This window comes from Ostrea edulis, chromosome 1 (genome assembly GCF_947568905.1).
Source record: "Ostrea edulis chromosome 1, xbOstEdul1.1, whole genome shotgun sequence".
In the NCBI taxonomy this organism is placed as follows: domain Eukaryota; kingdom Metazoa; phylum Mollusca; class Bivalvia; order Ostreida; family Ostreidae; genus Ostrea; species Ostrea edulis.
Window position 1 is genome coordinate 36,549,980 of NC_079164.1, and position 17,616 is coordinate 36,567,595.

Sequence of the window (17,616 nt, forward strand, 5' to 3'; positions counted from 1 at the left end):
TAAGAAAATACACTTTTATCAGTTTGGACATAATTTAATACTAATCAATATTAGATGTCAAATTTAACACTAAATATCCCTCACGGTCAGGATATTGAGCACATTTGATCTCTCATAATATATTCCCTAATAGTTATTCGAAGTTCATCCTTTTCCCACGTGTCCTGTATTTTATTGAGGTGAGTGTCTTTTCTGGCTTCCATGAATTCGGGAAGTGGTGCTGACCAGTTTTCGGGGGGTGACGTACGGTACTCCCACACATTGTTCGCGGATTTTGACTTGGTTCTCTCTGCATTTCTCTGCTTCTCATACGTTATCAATTCATTCTAAATATAAAAATATTGTAATTACTCTTCCATTAATTTGTGAATGAAGTAGTTTTATCAATGGAACGTTCCTCAACTCTGAGAGCTGCAATACATTTAATTTATAATTATATTTGTGGTAAATCAATGATTGATAATCATTCAAAAGCATCATTGTTCAATGGTTATATTAGAGATGAAGAGGATTAAGTAAGTCCATGGTTATATTGGAAATGAAGACACTACATGAAGATGTTGTATATTGAATACACACTACATGAGATTGTTGTATATTGAATACACACTACATGAGGATGTTGTATATAGAATACACATTACATGATGTTGTTGTATATTGAATACACACTACATGATGTTGTATATAGAATACACATTACATGATGTTGTATATTGAATACACACTACATGAGGTTGTTCTACATTGAATACACATTACATGAGGATGTTGTATATTGAATACACACTACATGAGGTTGTTGTATATTGAATACACACTACATGAGGTTGTTGTATATTGAATACACACTACATGATGTTGTATATAGAATACACATTACATGATGTTGTATATTGAATACACACTACATGAGGATGTTGTATATAGAATACACACTACATGATATTGTATATTGAATACACACTACATGATGTTGTATATAGAATACACACTACATGATGTTGTATATTGAATACACACTACATGAGGATGTTGTATATTGAATACACACTACATGATGTTGTATATAGAATACACACTACATGATGTTGTATATTGAATACACACTACATGAGGTTGTTGTATATTGATTACACACTACATGATGTTGTATAATGAATACACACTACAAGATGTTGTATATAGAATACACACTACATGATGTTGTATATTGAATACACACTACATGAGGTTGTTGTATATTGAATACACACTGCATGAGGTTGTTGTATATTGAATACACACTACATGAGGTTCTTGTATATTGAATACACACTACATGAGGTTCTTGTATATTGAATACACACTACATGATGTTGTATATTGAATACACTCTGCATGAGGATGTTGTATATTGAATACACACTACATGATGTTGTTGTATATTGAATACACATTACATGAGGATGTTGTATATTGAATACACACTACATGAGGTTGTTGTATATTCAATACACACTACATGAGAATTTTGTTTATTGAATACACACTACATGATGTTGTATATAGAATACACATTACATGATGTTGTATATTGAATACACACTACATGAGGATGTTGTATATTGAATACACACTACATGATGTTGTATATAGAATACACACTACATGAGGTTGTTGTATATTGAATACACACTACATGAGGTTGTTGTATATTGAATACACACTACATGAGGTTGTTCTATATTGAACACACACTACATGACGTTGTATATCGAATACACATTACATGATGTTGTTTATTGAATACACACCAGATGAGGATGTTGTATATTGAATACACACTACATGAGGATGTTGTATATAGAATACACATTACATGAGGTTGTATATTGAATACACACTACATGAGGTTGTTCTACATTGAATACACACCACATGAGGTTGTTGTATATTGAATACACACTACATGAGGATGTTGTATGTTGAATATACACTACATAAGGTTGTTGTATATTGAATACACACTACATGAGGTTGTTATATATAGAATACACACTACATGAGGATGCTGTATATTGAATACACACTACATGAGGATGTTGTATATTGAATACACACTACAAGAGGTTGTTGTATATTGAATACACACTACATGAGATTGTTGTATATTGAATACACACTACATGAGGATGTTGTATATTGAATACACACTACATGATATTGTATATTGAATACACACTACATTAGAAATGTTGTTATATATAGAATACACACTACATGAGGTTGTTGTATATTGAATACACACTACATTAGGATGTTGTATATTGAATAGATTATACACATTACATGAGGATGTTGTATATTGAATACACACTACATGAGGATATTGTTTATTGAATACACACTACATGAGGATGTTGTATATCAGGGTTCGAAATTAACTTTTTCAAGAACTAGTCCGTACGGACAAGTGACTATTGATGTTCACTAGTCCGCAAAACATTTCACTATTCCGTCCAGTGTATCATATAAAATGATTCTCCATTTTATTTAATAGTATTTAATCAAGCCAAACACATCACATTAGCAAACAATTCAGTTTCTGACAGCTAGAGAAGAAAAAGACCACCATACTTTATTTTGCATTCAATATCTTCAGAAGCATACAGTAACCTCTGAGTTAATCACGTAACCCCTTTTATAAACATCCATAAGTGTGTTTGAGATCAACGTTCCCGTTGTTCTTGTGCTCAATTCTTAGAGTTACAGGAGTTCGAAATTTTATCAATAAAGTACATAAAATTCACTCGATTGACCAAGTCATGAGCTATAGTGTTATATTTCATGAACTCCTGTGTTAGAGTTGCGAATGACGAGAACATGTGGGCACTAACGTGTTCTTTGACCACACCACTTACAAAGGTGGTGTAAATTCTTGCACATCGAACCCGTTCTCGTGATGCGTACTCGGTGTTCGGAATTGGCAGGAATTTGTACTCGTGCGAAGATCAGCATGTCATTTTCACGCAAACACTTAACCACGCAGATAATTGACCATAGCTTCAAACATCTAAGAGACTCGGACAAATTTGCTAAAATCTTAACCAATTCAAGACAGATTTCTGGATTTTCACTAGTCCGTATGGACTAGTGCTATGTGCTATAGAGAGTTCACTAGTCCGACATGTTTTTTACTAGTCTCAGACTTACGGACATGAGGTAATTTCGAACCCTGTATATTGAATACACACTACATGATGGTGTATATTGAATACACACTACATGATGGTGTATTTTGAATACACACTGCATGATGTTGTGTATTGAATACACCAGGCTATCCAGCAGCCCTAAAATTCCTGAAAAATCCTATTTCTTTAAGTTTTGCTAAAATTCCTTAAAAAATACAAGGAGAAATACTAAAAAAAAAAAAAAAAAGCCCAAATTTTCCCTATCAATTCCTATTTTTTTGAAAAGATATTTCTATTCTAGCAATTTTGAAAATGTATTCAGACTAAATTTGACCAGTGAATCCATGTGTCAAGCTGTTTATGGCTTGTGACTTTATGACAAAGAAATGATCAATTGTTAAATGATGGCATTGTCGACAAAACTGTAAACAATGACAGTATGTAAGATATGTCAAACGCATTGAAAATACACCATAGGATCAACATTGTCAATGACTAACATTGAAAGCATGGAATGGAAACAAATAGAAGTGACAATGCTGTTTCTAGTACCATGGATGTTGAGTCTAAACCACAGTCCACATCCCCGAGTAATTATTGTAACAAAATATAATAAAAGGTTTTTGATTTAAACTGTATATCAGATTTTTAAAATATTTATATAGACCCAAACCGAAATACCCCAACTCAAAGTAAAAATTTTAGAACCGACCCAACCCGAATTTTTTTTAACCATGACAACCCTAATTGAAGCTGAAACGACTCAACTGAGTTGTTCAATACAGTGTTCAGAGGGAGATGATTTCATTATACATTATGATATTGTAAATGTGTTGGGAAGGCAGTTAGGGCTGAAACGATACGCCCCCTTCACGATACGATACATATTGCAATACTTATGCCACGATTCAATACTTTCAATACAATACAATTTACAGAAAAAACCAATAATAACATTGAAGAAGATATTAATTATCAAGATTCAAAATCATAATTTTAAAAGCAAAACTGCCAAACGGTGAGATGCCTGTTCGCTGTAGTTTAAAACTGATAATTAGTTTATTATTATTTTCGTCAACCTAAAGGCAAACAACAGTTTGAACTATTTTGCCCCTCATCCAGGTAGAAATAATATGTACAGGTCGAGACTGATGTATTCTACTGAACCCGTTTGTATTAAACGTATCGAACCGAAAATCAAGGCAATGAATCAAACATTGAATTGAGCGTTTATATTGAACAGTATCGATATTTCGGTGAATCGTTTCAGCCCTAAAGGCAGTAATGGATCATTATAATAACACTGGTTATAATCATTATATACATACTGTGGCTTCATCCATTTCTTCTTTTTCCATAGCATAACATTTGTCAGATATTTTCTTCAGAGGCAAGCAGTCTGTTTCTACACCATTAATATATAGCTGTCTCATACGAGATGTTGACGCTGTAGAAAATTATAAAATGATCAGTAGTGTATGTACTTTCATTCTCTCGGTGTGAAATTTCAAATAAACAACCGAAAATTTAGTAAATTAATAAACAACGCTTGATACATACAACAACACGATGTAAACTCTTTCCAGTAGCTAGTACAAGGTCTTATCTGAAGCATAAAAAAATTAGAACACTAGCAATTGTTATTTAAGGAAGCTCTTTTAAAATTATCACAAGATAAGTAAGTATTAGCTCGAAAATCCTCTGCTTTGCAAAACACGATTTTGGATGTTTTATATCAAAACTGATATTAATTAACTATGTCGTATCTGGAGTAAAACAAACACATACCAAATGAGCATCCGGGTGATTTTTAATGCATGCCTTCCCTCTGTAAGCCGCTTTATCTCCGTCTTCGTTATTGGTCTCCTTCATCTCGCCCATGGCAGCTGCCATTTTTGTTTTCTTTAAGTAAGTTGTTCTATAGTGAAGAGGTATCGTTATCTCTCTAAACACAAATTTAGTCGAGTGAATGGTCCCTGACATGAAATTTAAGGATAATTTTACATTTGATGATCACTAAATTTTTTCTTTTGCGTCATATCAATGAAAATTTAGCGATCATAAATCAGACATACGCTTTTCGCATCTTGACGTGTCATTAGCCTGCCCCCTCTTCCTGAAACATGACATACTTCGTATGCCGGTGTTTTTTCACAAATAACATTTTTTTGAAGAAGTATAATCTTCATGTTTCTTACCACGACATCCAGCAGCTTGAACGGGATTATCTACAGGTAAGAAAATCCGTTAGATCGAACGTAATTGGACAGTAATTTTTTGGCGGATCCAAGGTTTTGATTTTTGTTTATACACAGGCACCAAACTAAACTCCCCTCCCTGCAATCGAGACAAAAATCAGACGCTGTGTGGAAGAAATGTATGGGTACTTCGGTACATGTAGTATGACAATTGATCATATTTTGACCATGTATGATATAAAGAAAAATTACAACAAAACAAAACACGTTTGTAGAAACAATACAAAATAATTGGAAAAAAACAAAATACCAAGCAGTGAAAAAAAGAACTGCTGTTTGTCATACATTTTTCTTTGGGAATGTTTAAACAGACATAATTACAGATATTACATGATTATGTTTAATATTTATTTTCCTATATTTTACAGAAATTGCATATGAAAATGGCGGGCGACGTGTTATTTGTTAATCGCGCATACTTATGTACCAAATTACACAATTCTAACCATTCCTTTTTATTGTAATCATTTCAGATTAATTTACAATTATTGCATGACAAATTACTGAAAATCATAATATGTGCGAAACCATTTTGAAGAGTTCATTATGGACTTCTTTTTCAAAATATTGTGATGATATATTCCTGTTGGTTTAGAACAGAAAAGTTAATGAAGATCACGGAGGACATATGGCTAATTCTGATTAAGTCACAAGTTTACCATTACCTTGATTCAATTTCTCAGGAAAAATATCTATGCTGCGTTAGCGTCAACTGTCATACCCCTGACATATCAATTTTATATTTTTCTTTCATCAATACGTTGTAACTTATATCGATACCAAAATTGACACCAATAGCGTGCGCGACGTCATATATATTACCGCACATGCCCCCGAGTACCCTTAATTAATTAGTGAATAACCATATATCCTATATAAAAAAAAATTATACATTTTATTTTGTGTACAGCAACGATTTTAGACGAATCATCTTCCAATTTCTTTTCCGGCTGCCCCCCCCCCCCCCCCCCCCTTTCGAAAAACGATGCTTCGTGCCGACATTGAATAAAACATTTTTGTTTCTGGACTTGAATGATGCTCCCCACTTGTCGATTTCATATGATTAGCACGAACGAGAATTGTTCATGCATCTTGATCTCGCGGGCCTTAAATAAATAATTACCTCGGTCCATTCCTAAGACAAAAGAGCAATTAGAATGTAATTTTTAGAAACTAGTTCGAAGAGAGGATGGTACTCATTTTTATTTCTATCAACATCGGTATCATTTGCATTCAGTTCAGGTGAAAATCCATCCGGTATGAATGGAATGGCTAGCTATTCTATATATGCAAATTGATAAACCCGCCTTTTTATCTTCTTTACGAAAAAAAAGTAGGCGCTCCCCATTTAATTTCGTAAATGACAAGTAATTAAGTCTATATAGGCCTGGGGTTACCCTGTTTATATATTTATTTGTCATTTACAAAATTAAATGGGAAACGCCTCTAAAGATATTTTAGCGGAGAAGTGTGCAAATCATTCTTGAAATAGCTTTGTTGAATGGGCGCTCCCCCAACGAAAAGTTCTATATATAGGGCTACCGTTCCGAAACGTGCTATTCATCAAAACTTTGGTAACGATTTTTAAGGTATTGGCGACTCGAGTTATGTGGTTTCGACGATATGGGGGGTGGTGTTTGGTTTAGACACGAGTTTGGGTGTCTGTACATGCATTTCTAAAACTTGAAATAAAATGTGACGTACATTTTACATGTGTCTACATGTTATCCCCTCAGTGAATTAAGATTGTCGCCTCTGTTTTGTTGAAGGTACTCAGAAAACGTGGTTGTGATACGGAAGAGAAATTACAGGAGGTTCGAGATGAAGTAGGTTATTTCTCTGTATATTTCATGAATGAATTTTTCTCTGATCGAAGCTCTTCAATTGTCTATCTGTCTGATTTTCTCAAGAACCATTACTAAAACTTGCCTGAAGGAAATTCAAAATTGTTCATAGAAGGAACGTGCCTCCTTCAAGGATAGAGAAAAATAATTGTAAGCGTTTGAGAAATCTAAAGAAATCTTGAAATAAAGTTTCAATCAGAGAAATCTTGAGAAATCATTACATAGAAAAAATATCACAACATAAATATCATCTCCTTAAGAAGTACTCAACAAGAAAAAAACTTTCTGATATTTAGAATTCTTTGAATCATGACCCCCTGAGGAGGGTAGGGGGATGGGACCACAGAAAGTATTTAAAGTTTTGCACGATAATTGAAAATATGCAAGAAAATTAAAAAGTTTTCATCTCAAAAGCCGCAATAGTACAATAAGTCAAATTGATATGTGACTTTGCTCATAATGAACATTCTATGTTCAACTGAGAGGGTGACCAACATACCTGTCACGTATAACCACTGCCGATCACAGGAAAACTACGGTCGTAACGGTGAGAAGTGACATTACTCGGACAGCCCACACTTTGTGTAGATTCCAGATTTTTTTAGACTGTGACTTCTGGGGCCGTGATAAGGCACAAGAAGTGCGATAAATCTCACCTCCCCTATCTATGCTGAGGAGTACACGCTTGTCACTGTCATTTACAATCATCCAGTATACAAGTACAGTCTACTGCAGTTATATTGAAGTCGCTTATATTGAACTATCTGCCATCAGACTAAGTCTGTACTTCAGTCAGATTGGAACTATTTTATTATATTGAAGTAAAAAATAAATGCTCAGTAACGTTTTCTATATAGTCAACATCGGACTGTTAAATATTGAACTTTGGATAACGAACAATTCAGGTTTGTCCCCTGAATTTCAATATACATTATAAAACAATTCCTTCGCCCTCTTTGATGACCACAACAAGAATTCAACGTTTTACGCGGGATCATGTTCTCAAGAGCAGCAGGTTAATTCATTTCAAGTCATTCAAGTTGATTGTATGATCAATTAGCTTCAGAACTGTAGCTCTCGGAAAAAAAATATTGGGACAGATCAGAGAGCTACAGATCCACCCCTTATGAAAACCTTTGATTTATGGCGCACAAAAAGATGTGCACGATTGAGGCCTTATATTACTACATTCTTGCATCGCCGTCTCATAAATATCATATAAAAAAATTCCTAACATATTTTCCTACTATACTTGTGTCCAAACATACCTTGAAATACTCATTAAAGCCCCATACAACCCAAAAAACCTCACAGCTTTTAATGATTTCATTCGTTGACATAGCCATGTTATATAGCCAATTAATTCGAATCCCGGTTCATTTCCATACAAGTTACACAATGAACTAATATGCCCACAAATATTTTAGTTAAAATATTTTAGATAATAAATCATCCCAGTTTGGTTAAATAATAACCACGGTTACGCGACTTTCATTAGTCTGGGGCGGTCCCCATCCCTGCCACACGAACGCAAGGGACCAAACTCGGCTTTTGTAGCATTTTCAATAATCAAGAGCTTATTTTACTTTTAGGTAAACTATATTTTTAGCTCACCTGAACCGAAGGCTCAAGTGAGCTTTTCTGATCAAAATTTGTTGTCCGTTGTCTATCGTCGGTGTCGGCGTAAACTTTTCACATTTTCATCTTGCATCATCGGGTGAAGGGCTTCCAAGTTTGTTCAAATGCAGGATGGGATCATTTAAAATTCTTCTTTTCAAGAACTACTGGGCCAGAGGAGCTGAAATTTACATGAAAGATTCTTGACATGGTGCAAATTCGCGTTTGTTAAACTCATTACCCCTGGGGATAGGTTGGAGCCATAATAGGGCCACATTAAAAAAAATGTTGGTTTGCCATAGCCCGAGGGTCATTAAAAATATTGGGTTGGTCGGTAGGGATTTTTTTTTTTTGTTTTTTTTTTTGTTGCTGAAAATATATTGAATATCAAAACTCTGTTTTTATATTTTGTGTTCTTTTGATGAATTAACCCTATTACAGTGAATTACTTGCAGAACTGTCAGAAACCTCTCTAAAAAGTGCAGTTTTAACTTCATGGACAGGAGTAGTTTGTGTATAGCTCATATATCATTTTGTTATTCTGATATGTTACTTGTTTTGTGGGTGTTTGTTTTCCAGGTTTTGAATATGTCCACTGTTTTTTTTTTAATTTGTCTAGAGTCTTGGTTGCCATGATTTTACTCTTAATGGCCAATGTAACATGCATGTATTATGCAACTGAAACTTGGTAGCATTGTTGTTGAACTAAAACATTATTTGTATAAACTCAACACAATTCCATGTTCAATGATGTTGGTCAAACGATTTCTGATACATTAAATCCGTGCTCCGCGGTACCTCGAATTACCGAAATGCCCGTGATTTGCCGAAATGCCTCCAGAAATACCGAAATGCCCATTAGAACTAACGAAATTCCCCTTTGAATCAATTTTTTAAAGTTAAATTAAAAGATTAGGGATTGATTCAATGTGTAAAATACCGTCTCTGAAGAAAAAATAACAAATTTTTTGATAAAAAGAGTTGTTATTAGAATTTGTGTTAATTTAAGGAAGGTAACTCATGTTATTTTTCTTTCATCTAGAAGAATGTGTTCAACCATTATTTCCTAATCATTATATATATACATTGCTTAAGTTGAATTAAATCAACATTCATATATATTTTGCAATTCAAACAAATATTGTAATGGGGAAAAAAATCATCGGTGATATACATGAATAAATTTTGCTAGAGTTATCTTTCTTTGAAACATCGTGAATGCGAAAATTGAACACAGTTGAATTTCCTAAATTTACAATCACAAATCTAAAAACGTTTTATCATAAAAGATTAACATATATAAACTTAATATGCATTAATGTATATAAATAGAGGGGAATTTCGATACTTTTAGGTGGTATTTCGAAAACTAATTCCTGGAGGCATTTCGGTAAATTGAGGGCATTTCCGAATATTCGGGGTACCCATTTACATTTTCATCGGACATAGTTGTTGTTTGTGTCCATAATTATCGAATGATGCCTCGTCAGATACATAAAATTCTAGCAGTATGCCATGTGCCGAATCGATCATTTTTGCGCTTAAAATTGCGGCGATTTACAAAACGCCGCAAAGAACAAAACTGGAAAAAAACAAAACAAACGCATCTTCACAAGTCAAGGGCTATTGATTAGTTACCTCGTTACAAAATAAAAACAACACGCGATGTTCTTGATGTTAAAAAAAGTACCCCACGAAGACCATTGTTCACTTTCTGTTTTTGCTCTATCCAAACTTGCATCTTAAACGAGGAATCTCATTGGATGATTTAAATTTAGCTTATTGCGTCATTCCCTGTCCCAAAGCCGTGTTTTGAATGGTGACTGATGCGAGCATGGTGCGAGGTAACGAATCAATAACCGTTGACTTGTGAAGGTGAACCCAACGCGGATAGGAACTTGAAAGAAAAACAGAAGTAGGAAAATCGAGTGAAAAAAAACCATGGCCGAAATTATGTCATTACAAACTTTCCAGTCGGGGGGTTAAAAATGGGTCGGTCGCGCGATGGCAAACAAACTCCTTTTCAATTTTGGCCCAGGGGATCAAAGTTTTACATACAAATATATAGGGAAAATCCTTTAAAAATCTTCTTCTCAAGAAACACGGCCAAAAAAGCTGAGATTTACATGTAAACGTCTGACAGTGCAAATTCAATCATGGTCCCCGGGGGTAGGATGGGGCCACAATAGGGGATCAAAGTTTTACCTGCTAATATATAGAAAAAATCTTCTTCTGAAGAACAATTGAACTAAAGAAGTTTACATTTTCATGACAGCTTTCTGACATAGTGCAGATTCAAGTTTGTAAAAATCATGGCCTCCGGAGGTAGGTTGACGCCACAATAAGGATCTAAGTTTTACATACAAATATATAGGGAAAATCTTTAAAAAGCTTCTCAAGAACCATTGGGCCAGAAAAGTTTACATTAAAATGAAAGGTTCCTGACATAGTGCAGATTCAAGTTTGTAAAAATTATGGCCGCCAGGGGAATTTTGAGGTCACAATAGGGATAAAAGTTTTACATGCGAATATATATAAGGAAAATCTTTAAATATGGACCAAGGTGACTCAGGTGAGCGATGTGGCCCATGGGCCTTTCGTTCTATTTACGCACACCAAGTAACTGTTGGTTATGTAAGACTCACCCTGACCCACTACTACATTTACCAAGTGTGGAGTGATGTACATGAAAATCTCTCTATTATAAGTATGTCATCATGGGGATGACTGGCGATCCCCCCCACCCCAACTACATGTACGTTGAGCTCTGTCTGTGGTCTACATTCGGCCTTGTCCTCAAGAACCTAGCAGTACCGTATAGGTGGCAGGAGACAGTTCTTTTTGGTTCTGAAACATGTGGGTCGGGGGTATACATCAAGGTCAGATTATGACAGATTAATGAAAAATCATATTTTCCTTTTATGTCAATTTTTGTTTTTCATATTGGTGTAGTTAATAAATTATGATCATAAATTACATGTAATCTATACATACTGGTGCTGGTGCACAAAGCATGCTCTGAACAGGTACCCCATTTTTGCTTTGATTTTCTCTCATTTTGGGCTAATCCGCACCACCACCACACCATCACAGTACCAAGCGTGGGGATTTAGACACTGTGCTGCCTGTGCGCAATCAAGAACCCTGTCTGCCCTTCTTAAAAATCTACCTTTCATATGGGGCCATCCACCTTCCCTCTCAACTACAGACCTTTTGCTGGACCATGCACGTTTTCACCGGAATTTCTTCAGCAACTGCATGACCACGTGTTTTAGTTTCACACACGTGTCTTAGTTTCGTATTTGCACCCATCTATATGCTAGAAATCATGGTGACACCTACATGTTGTACATCAGCATTTTATTAAGCACTCAGCAACATTTGATATGTATCCCAAAATTATTCTATACGTTTTTACACATGTAATATCACTTCAAATATGGGGTATTTTCATTTTTTTTTTAAAAAGTTGATAATACTATTATATCTATATATTTACATTCATTGAATCTTTTCTCTTATATTTCTTTTGAAATTGGCATTGCTTTCATCATACAATGAATGCATATTCGTTACAAACTAGTTCGATGCGGTTTTTTAGTACCACCTGTCTGTATAATCATTACCAACTATGGAGCGTCATCAAGGTCAAAGGGTGAATTGGCTGTTTCGTTTAACGTAACGCGGGTTATGCGTTATTTCTGCAATGCTTGCTACCTTCATCACCCGACGAAACACCAAACAAAGCGTTTTATTGTTTAATTGAATTTTGAAAACATTTGTAAGCAGTGTCATGTACGGATTTTAACTAACATTTTACCATAGGTGGCGCTACATTATAGGAACTTTAGAGACGAGGGGGAGGATTCCGGATTATTTTCTTTTAAGATGTACTATAAATGGACTTTACTGTCACTGATTTATCTGTAGATTGAAAGAGAAGTAGATAGAAGAAAACGTCTTGGAGACGACAGTTTGAAAAGAAAAGAAATAATTTCGACCAAATATAGACCTCTACATCCGGACATTTACTGTTTAAAGGTAAATCTGAGATTTAGACTGTACGAAATTCACTGTGTTTATATCAATCACGAGAACACCGGAAATTAAACAGAATTTGTATTTGCATTTCCACACATGTTTTTATAACCATTCATGTGTAACTCAGAGCTATTGCTGTTTAGATTGTGTTATGCTATAGTAATTCTAGGTTTGTTTGTTGGTTGGTTTTAGGACGAATATTTATCACCGGAATTCTTGGACCTTGTTCGCTACTGTAAATCAAACGATACCGCAGACTATAACGAAGTGTTTGGCAGAATTAATGTCTGTAAAGGTATGTGAATTAAATTCCATCAATTGTAATAAAAATAATGTTTTAACTATCCTCGAAAGTTTAACATAATGTTACGAATAATGTTTTATATGTACATGTATTTAAAGCATGTAGGATATTTGGTAATAAGGTTATTTAAAGCATGTAGGATATTTGGTAATAAGGTTATTTAAAGCATGTAGGATATTTGGTAATAAGGTTATTTGAAGCATGTAGGATATTTGGTAATAAGGTTATTGGAACTTTTAACTGTTGTAAATTGAGGTGGCCAAAAGAAATAACCGGGTCGCTGACAGGAGATGACCTTTATGTCATACACTAATAATCTTTTTATTTTTACGTCGGTCTAGCCGATCGAGTTTAAAAAATAAATTATTTTTCTTTGGTCCAGCTGATCGAGTGTATACATTCCCGTTCTTCACGTCGGAGTTCTGTCACTTGTTTGTTGATGAAATGGAACACTTTGAAGCCAATGATTGTCCAAAGGGACGGCCAAACACAATGAATAAATATGGGGTATGTGTTCCAATGCGTTTTAGAATATATATACAGTGTATATACAACATATAAATTAGAAATAAGATTTCACACTTATTCCAAAGCGCTTTCGCTCTACGACTCTTCAGTGGAATTTGAAAAACAACAGTAACATTTTATTTACTTTCCGATCCCAAGCAGTGATGTTATTAAAAGTTTAAAAGTTATTTTAATGAAACATGGACACGATTTGAGCTGAAAATTTTGAAATTTAATTTTTCCATTTTTAATGTTTAGAATGGTTAACCAAGATATTTCTGATGGTCAGCAAAAATTGTAATATCAGTCGACTCAGTTGTCGAGGTATATGGGATACAGAGCTCACAATTCTTCGTTATGTAAACAAGATCCGTGCCATATTTTTGTTTACATAGGTTAAATATGCTAGTAAAAGTTTCGTTTAAAGCAGATTTTTTTTTCAATTTACAAGTTAATTCTTAACACAATGAAATAGTTTCTAGTGTTTAGCACATCTCATTTTGTTTTAAACATGCCGTTTTCTATTATGGCACGAGCCTTTTTAACATAAAAAAAATGCGAGTGCTGTATCTCACCTGTAACTCAACAATTTATATTCAAATTTTGTTTGACTATTAGAAATACATTAATTAACCTTAATAATGGAAAAATAAAATTAGAAAAATTTTCAGCTCAAATCGTGTCCATGCCCCTTTATCACTTCCAGGTACTGCTGAACGAGATCGGATTCGATGAGAATTTCTTGACGCCTCTGCGCGAGAACTACCTCACGCCTCTCACCTCCGTCCTGTTTCCGGATTGGGGAGGGGGCAATCTAGACTCCCATAAGGCTTTCGTTGTCAAGTACAAATTAGGCGAGGACACGGACCTTAATTATCACTATGATAACGCAGAAGTCACTTTAAATGTTTCAATGGGAAAAGATTTTACTGGTGGTGAACTATACTTTGGTGACATGTTTGACCCTCGGAGTGCATCCAAGCAGAACGCGAGATTTACAGAGAACTCGCACGTGCCAACAATAGCTCTGCTTCATAGAGGGCGCCACAGACATGGTGCATGGCCAATAACAAGTGGTGAACGATATAATCTAATTATTTGGATGCGATCATCGGAAGTGAGAAATGCTTGTTGCCCAATGTGTTACAACGAACCCGATCTAATTTCTACCAAGGGGTTTGGTGACGGATTTACAAAAAAAGGAAACATTGTTGAAGTTTGTACTGTTTAATTAATTATAAGCTTAATAGAAAGTATTGCACTCAGTATTGAATAAGAATGTAAGATACATTTAAACAGTCGAGGGTGTATGATGTACATCACAATGATCAAGTAATAACATAAAACTGAAAGAAAGTCAAATTAAACTGTAGAAACGAATATATACGAACTAGCAAAACTGACATCGATATATGTGTTCTGCAGATCGGCACGATTATCATGGATTTGAGAAATGAGGCAATACAGGGTTATATTGATGCAGTATAAAAGTACACCTGTACGGAAAATGCTCCAATAATATAAGAAATATGGTATTCTTGTTAATAAAATGCCTGATACATGTCTTATGTGTATTTTGAAATATAATATTTAAAGTGCAGTGTAAAAGCATTTAGTAATACAAATATATGGCTCTAATAAGAACAAGATCAGAAAAATTATTAGGAATTTATGAACTTCATAAACAAATGTAAAGGATTAGAAAAATAAAAGTATATGAAGAGAAAAAAAATGGAAAAAAAAATCTTTATTTTAAAAAATCAAGGTGTAATACAAGACTACAAATAAATTTAATAAGCGTAAAGGCATTTATTGATATTTGATATTTTTTTGGTGCATGTATAATTTCAGACTATTGTTTTGAAACATTTTAGATAGATCATTCTTTACAAATATGAAATTGAATATAATGATTTATGACTGTGACATCTCAACATTTTCTATTTCTCTTTACTTATCTGATCATCATAGAAAAACAAACAGTAAGAAATTTATTTTCTTATTTCTGACATCGGATTCACCTTGGCAGTGTATGAGACTTATATAAGTTATAAGGAAATTAAAATGGCTTGTATTGTAGATTCATAAAACAACAACAGCAAACAAAAAAAACAACAAAAAATACGATACAATATAATATTAAAATACATGTACATGCTACATATTAATCAATGAAACTTATATTTTATAATAAAATTAACAAAGTGGTTTTATCAAAACGATTAAACCTCTTTAAAATCGATTAAAATTAAAATCCAAGAAAGTATATATATCAAAGGTTGGTTATTGACCACGGTCAGTGTTCAGGGGACATGGAGTCCGCACTCTCGTACAAAGAGCCCTCAATGTCCGTATACACCATGTGGGAACGGCTTCTCGAAGGGGGTCGTGGCGTCCGACTCTGGATGGTAATTTCCTATAGTGAAAATAAAACCAACTGCATGCATTCTGATACAAAGGAAGTTAGTCTGTATTTTCAAAACATATACGGTACTGTATGAGTTAGTGATTTTTTTTTCAGACTTAATTTGTTTAATCAATAAAAATATTTAGCATGTAATGTATTTCAAATAAATTTCAGACTGTATATATCCCATTGCACGTGCGTGTAAGTTTCCCTGAACACCAGACCTAGAGGTTATAAAACTTTTACCGTACTGAGACTCAAACTCAGTCATTTTTGTTTTGAGTACAACTCTGAGCAAGCTTCAAAACATTGTCGAAAAATCTTGAGCATGTACTGTCTTTGAGTGTGAAAATGATTTTACAAAAGTTTTATAACCTTCACTTTTGAGTATGAATACGATTTAGAGCACAGAGTTCGAGTTTGAGTATGAAAACATGCTCAAAAAAGGTTTTATAACCTCCAGGGCTGGCCCCAAGACCATAAACGAAGGCTCACACAATTTCTGATTGTCACTGGACGACGTTTTATTGGTAGGCCACAGAATTGATTACAAGTCACCTCAAATTTCATCCTTTGCTAAATTTTATTTTGGAAAACATAGTGTTTATTTAATTAAAAGATTCCCTGTGTATTGACTTTGGATATGATCGGTGTGTTTTCACTGCCCCGCCCCACGTCCTTTGTTAAAAGGACACAACTCTGATATACTGTCAATACATTACATGTAAATAGTTTTGATTTAAAAGCTAAAGGAGATATAAAAGTTCATACAAGCAATCTGTTTATCTCAGTACAGTGATATAGCTTACATACGTGGTATATCTTTAGACACATGTTATATACATGTATCTTGGAGAGTAATGGAAAGAGTGTTACACGTTAACATTTGAAACAAAGTGGTTTTCTAGACTAGTAAATTATTAGCATGCAGAAATATATATTTACTGAAAGAAACCAGAATTAAATGTTGAAAAGAATAAATTGCTATGTGTATAAGCAAAATAATATATATACCATTAAACAAATCTATTTACATACTTTTAGTTTACCTATTTTTCCTCAGAAGACTGATAAATTCAACATGGAGTTAATTTATAATTATGCTCATCAAGGAAATTATATTTGACGTAGAACTCTTTATCATAGTACATGTATAGTTTTCAGTGCCTTTACATAAAACTTGTTTGCAAAAAATATATGTATAATGCCAATATATCTTTTATCGTGTTTATTATTAAAGAACTTTATATTGTGTATACATATATATATATGGATTACCGCCGATGGAATCCGAGTGACGACTTCATCCGTTCGAGTTGCTTTATTTGTGGAGTTGATATACTTCCATGCTTTCTTCGCTTGGTCACGTGCCCTATCTGTCGCTTCCGCTTTGACGGTGACACCGAATATATCTTCATGGAAACGATTTGATTCCTAGGAAAATAATCGAATACTTGAAAAC

At 34.0% G+C, this 17,616-nt stretch overlaps 3 protein-coding genes across 9 annotated transcripts in view; 1 reads left to right on the plus strand and 2 right to left on the minus strand.

Moving 5' to 3' along the window:
* Positions 1-5,159, minus strand: LOC125657910 (uncharacterized). The gene is made up of 4 exons (XM_048888839.2): positions 4,965-5,159; positions 4,737-4,782; positions 4,505-4,623; positions 1-326 (listed from the first exon to the last, which is right to left on the minus strand). The coding sequence occupies exons 1-4, from the start codon at positions 5,157-5,159 to the stop codon at positions 87-89; spliced, it is 600 nt and encodes a 199-aa protein (XP_048744796.2). The 3' UTR covers positions 1-86.
* Positions 5,160-5,278: 119 nt separating this feature from the next.
* LOC125657906 (2-oxoglutarate and iron-dependent oxygenase domain-containing protein 2-like) lies at positions 5,279-15,312 on the plus strand. Its single transcript, XM_048888826.2, has 6 exons — positions 5,279-5,410; positions 7,204-7,260; positions 12,826-12,936; positions 13,129-13,231; positions 13,623-13,747; positions 14,454-15,312. Exons 1-6 carry the CDS (start codon positions 5,300-5,302, stop codon positions 14,976-14,978), a joined length of 1,032 nt encoding a protein of 343 aa, XP_048744783.2. The 5' UTR covers positions 5,279-5,299; the 3' UTR covers positions 14,979-15,312.
* Positions 14,959-17,616, minus strand: part of LOC125657878 (nitric oxide synthase, brain-like) — a 73,390-nt gene continuing 70,732 nt past the window's right edge. For 5 of the 7 annotated variants that reach the window (XM_048888751.2, XM_048888777.2, XM_048888785.2 and 2 more), the window contains 2 exons: positions 17,433-17,588; positions 14,959-16,163 (listed from right to left, as the gene is read on the minus strand). In XM_048888751.2, coding sequence (XP_048744708.2) covers positions 16,044-16,163; positions 17,433-17,588 — 276 coding nt within the window. In that variant the 3' untranslated portion in view covers positions 14,959-16,043. Of the gene's footprint in view, positions 16,164-17,192; positions 17,222-17,432; positions 17,589-17,616 lie in introns of all 7 variants that reach the window. The other 2 variants (XM_048888812.2, XM_056147382.1) reach the window with 2 other exon arrangements.

Bases quoted from the DNA above. Each gene is read 5' to 3' on its own strand.
- LOC125657906 (XM_048888826.2), top strand. From the start codon at position 5,300: ATGACATACTTCGTATGCCGGTGTTTTTTCACAAATAACATTTTTTTG. The intron at 5,411-7,203 runs GTAAGAAAATCC...GTTTTGTTGAAG, and splicing joins TTGAACGGGATTATCTACAG to GTACTCAGAAAACGTGGTTG. The intron at 7,261-12,825 runs GTAGGTTATTTC...ATTTATCTGTAG, and splicing joins TACAGGAGGTTCGAGATGAA to ATTGAAAGAGAAGTAGATAG.
- LOC125657910 (XM_048888839.2), bottom strand. From the start codon at position 5,159: ATGTCAGGGACCATTCACTCGACTAAATTTGTGTTTAGAGAGATAACG. The intron at 4,783-4,964 runs GTATGTGTTTGT...TTTATGCTTCAG, and splicing joins ATCACCCGGATGCTCATTTG to ATAAGACCTTGTACTAGCTA. The intron at 327-4,504 runs GTATGTATATAA...TTTTATATTTAG, and splicing joins AAGAAATGGATGAAGCCACA to AATGAATTGATAACGTATGA.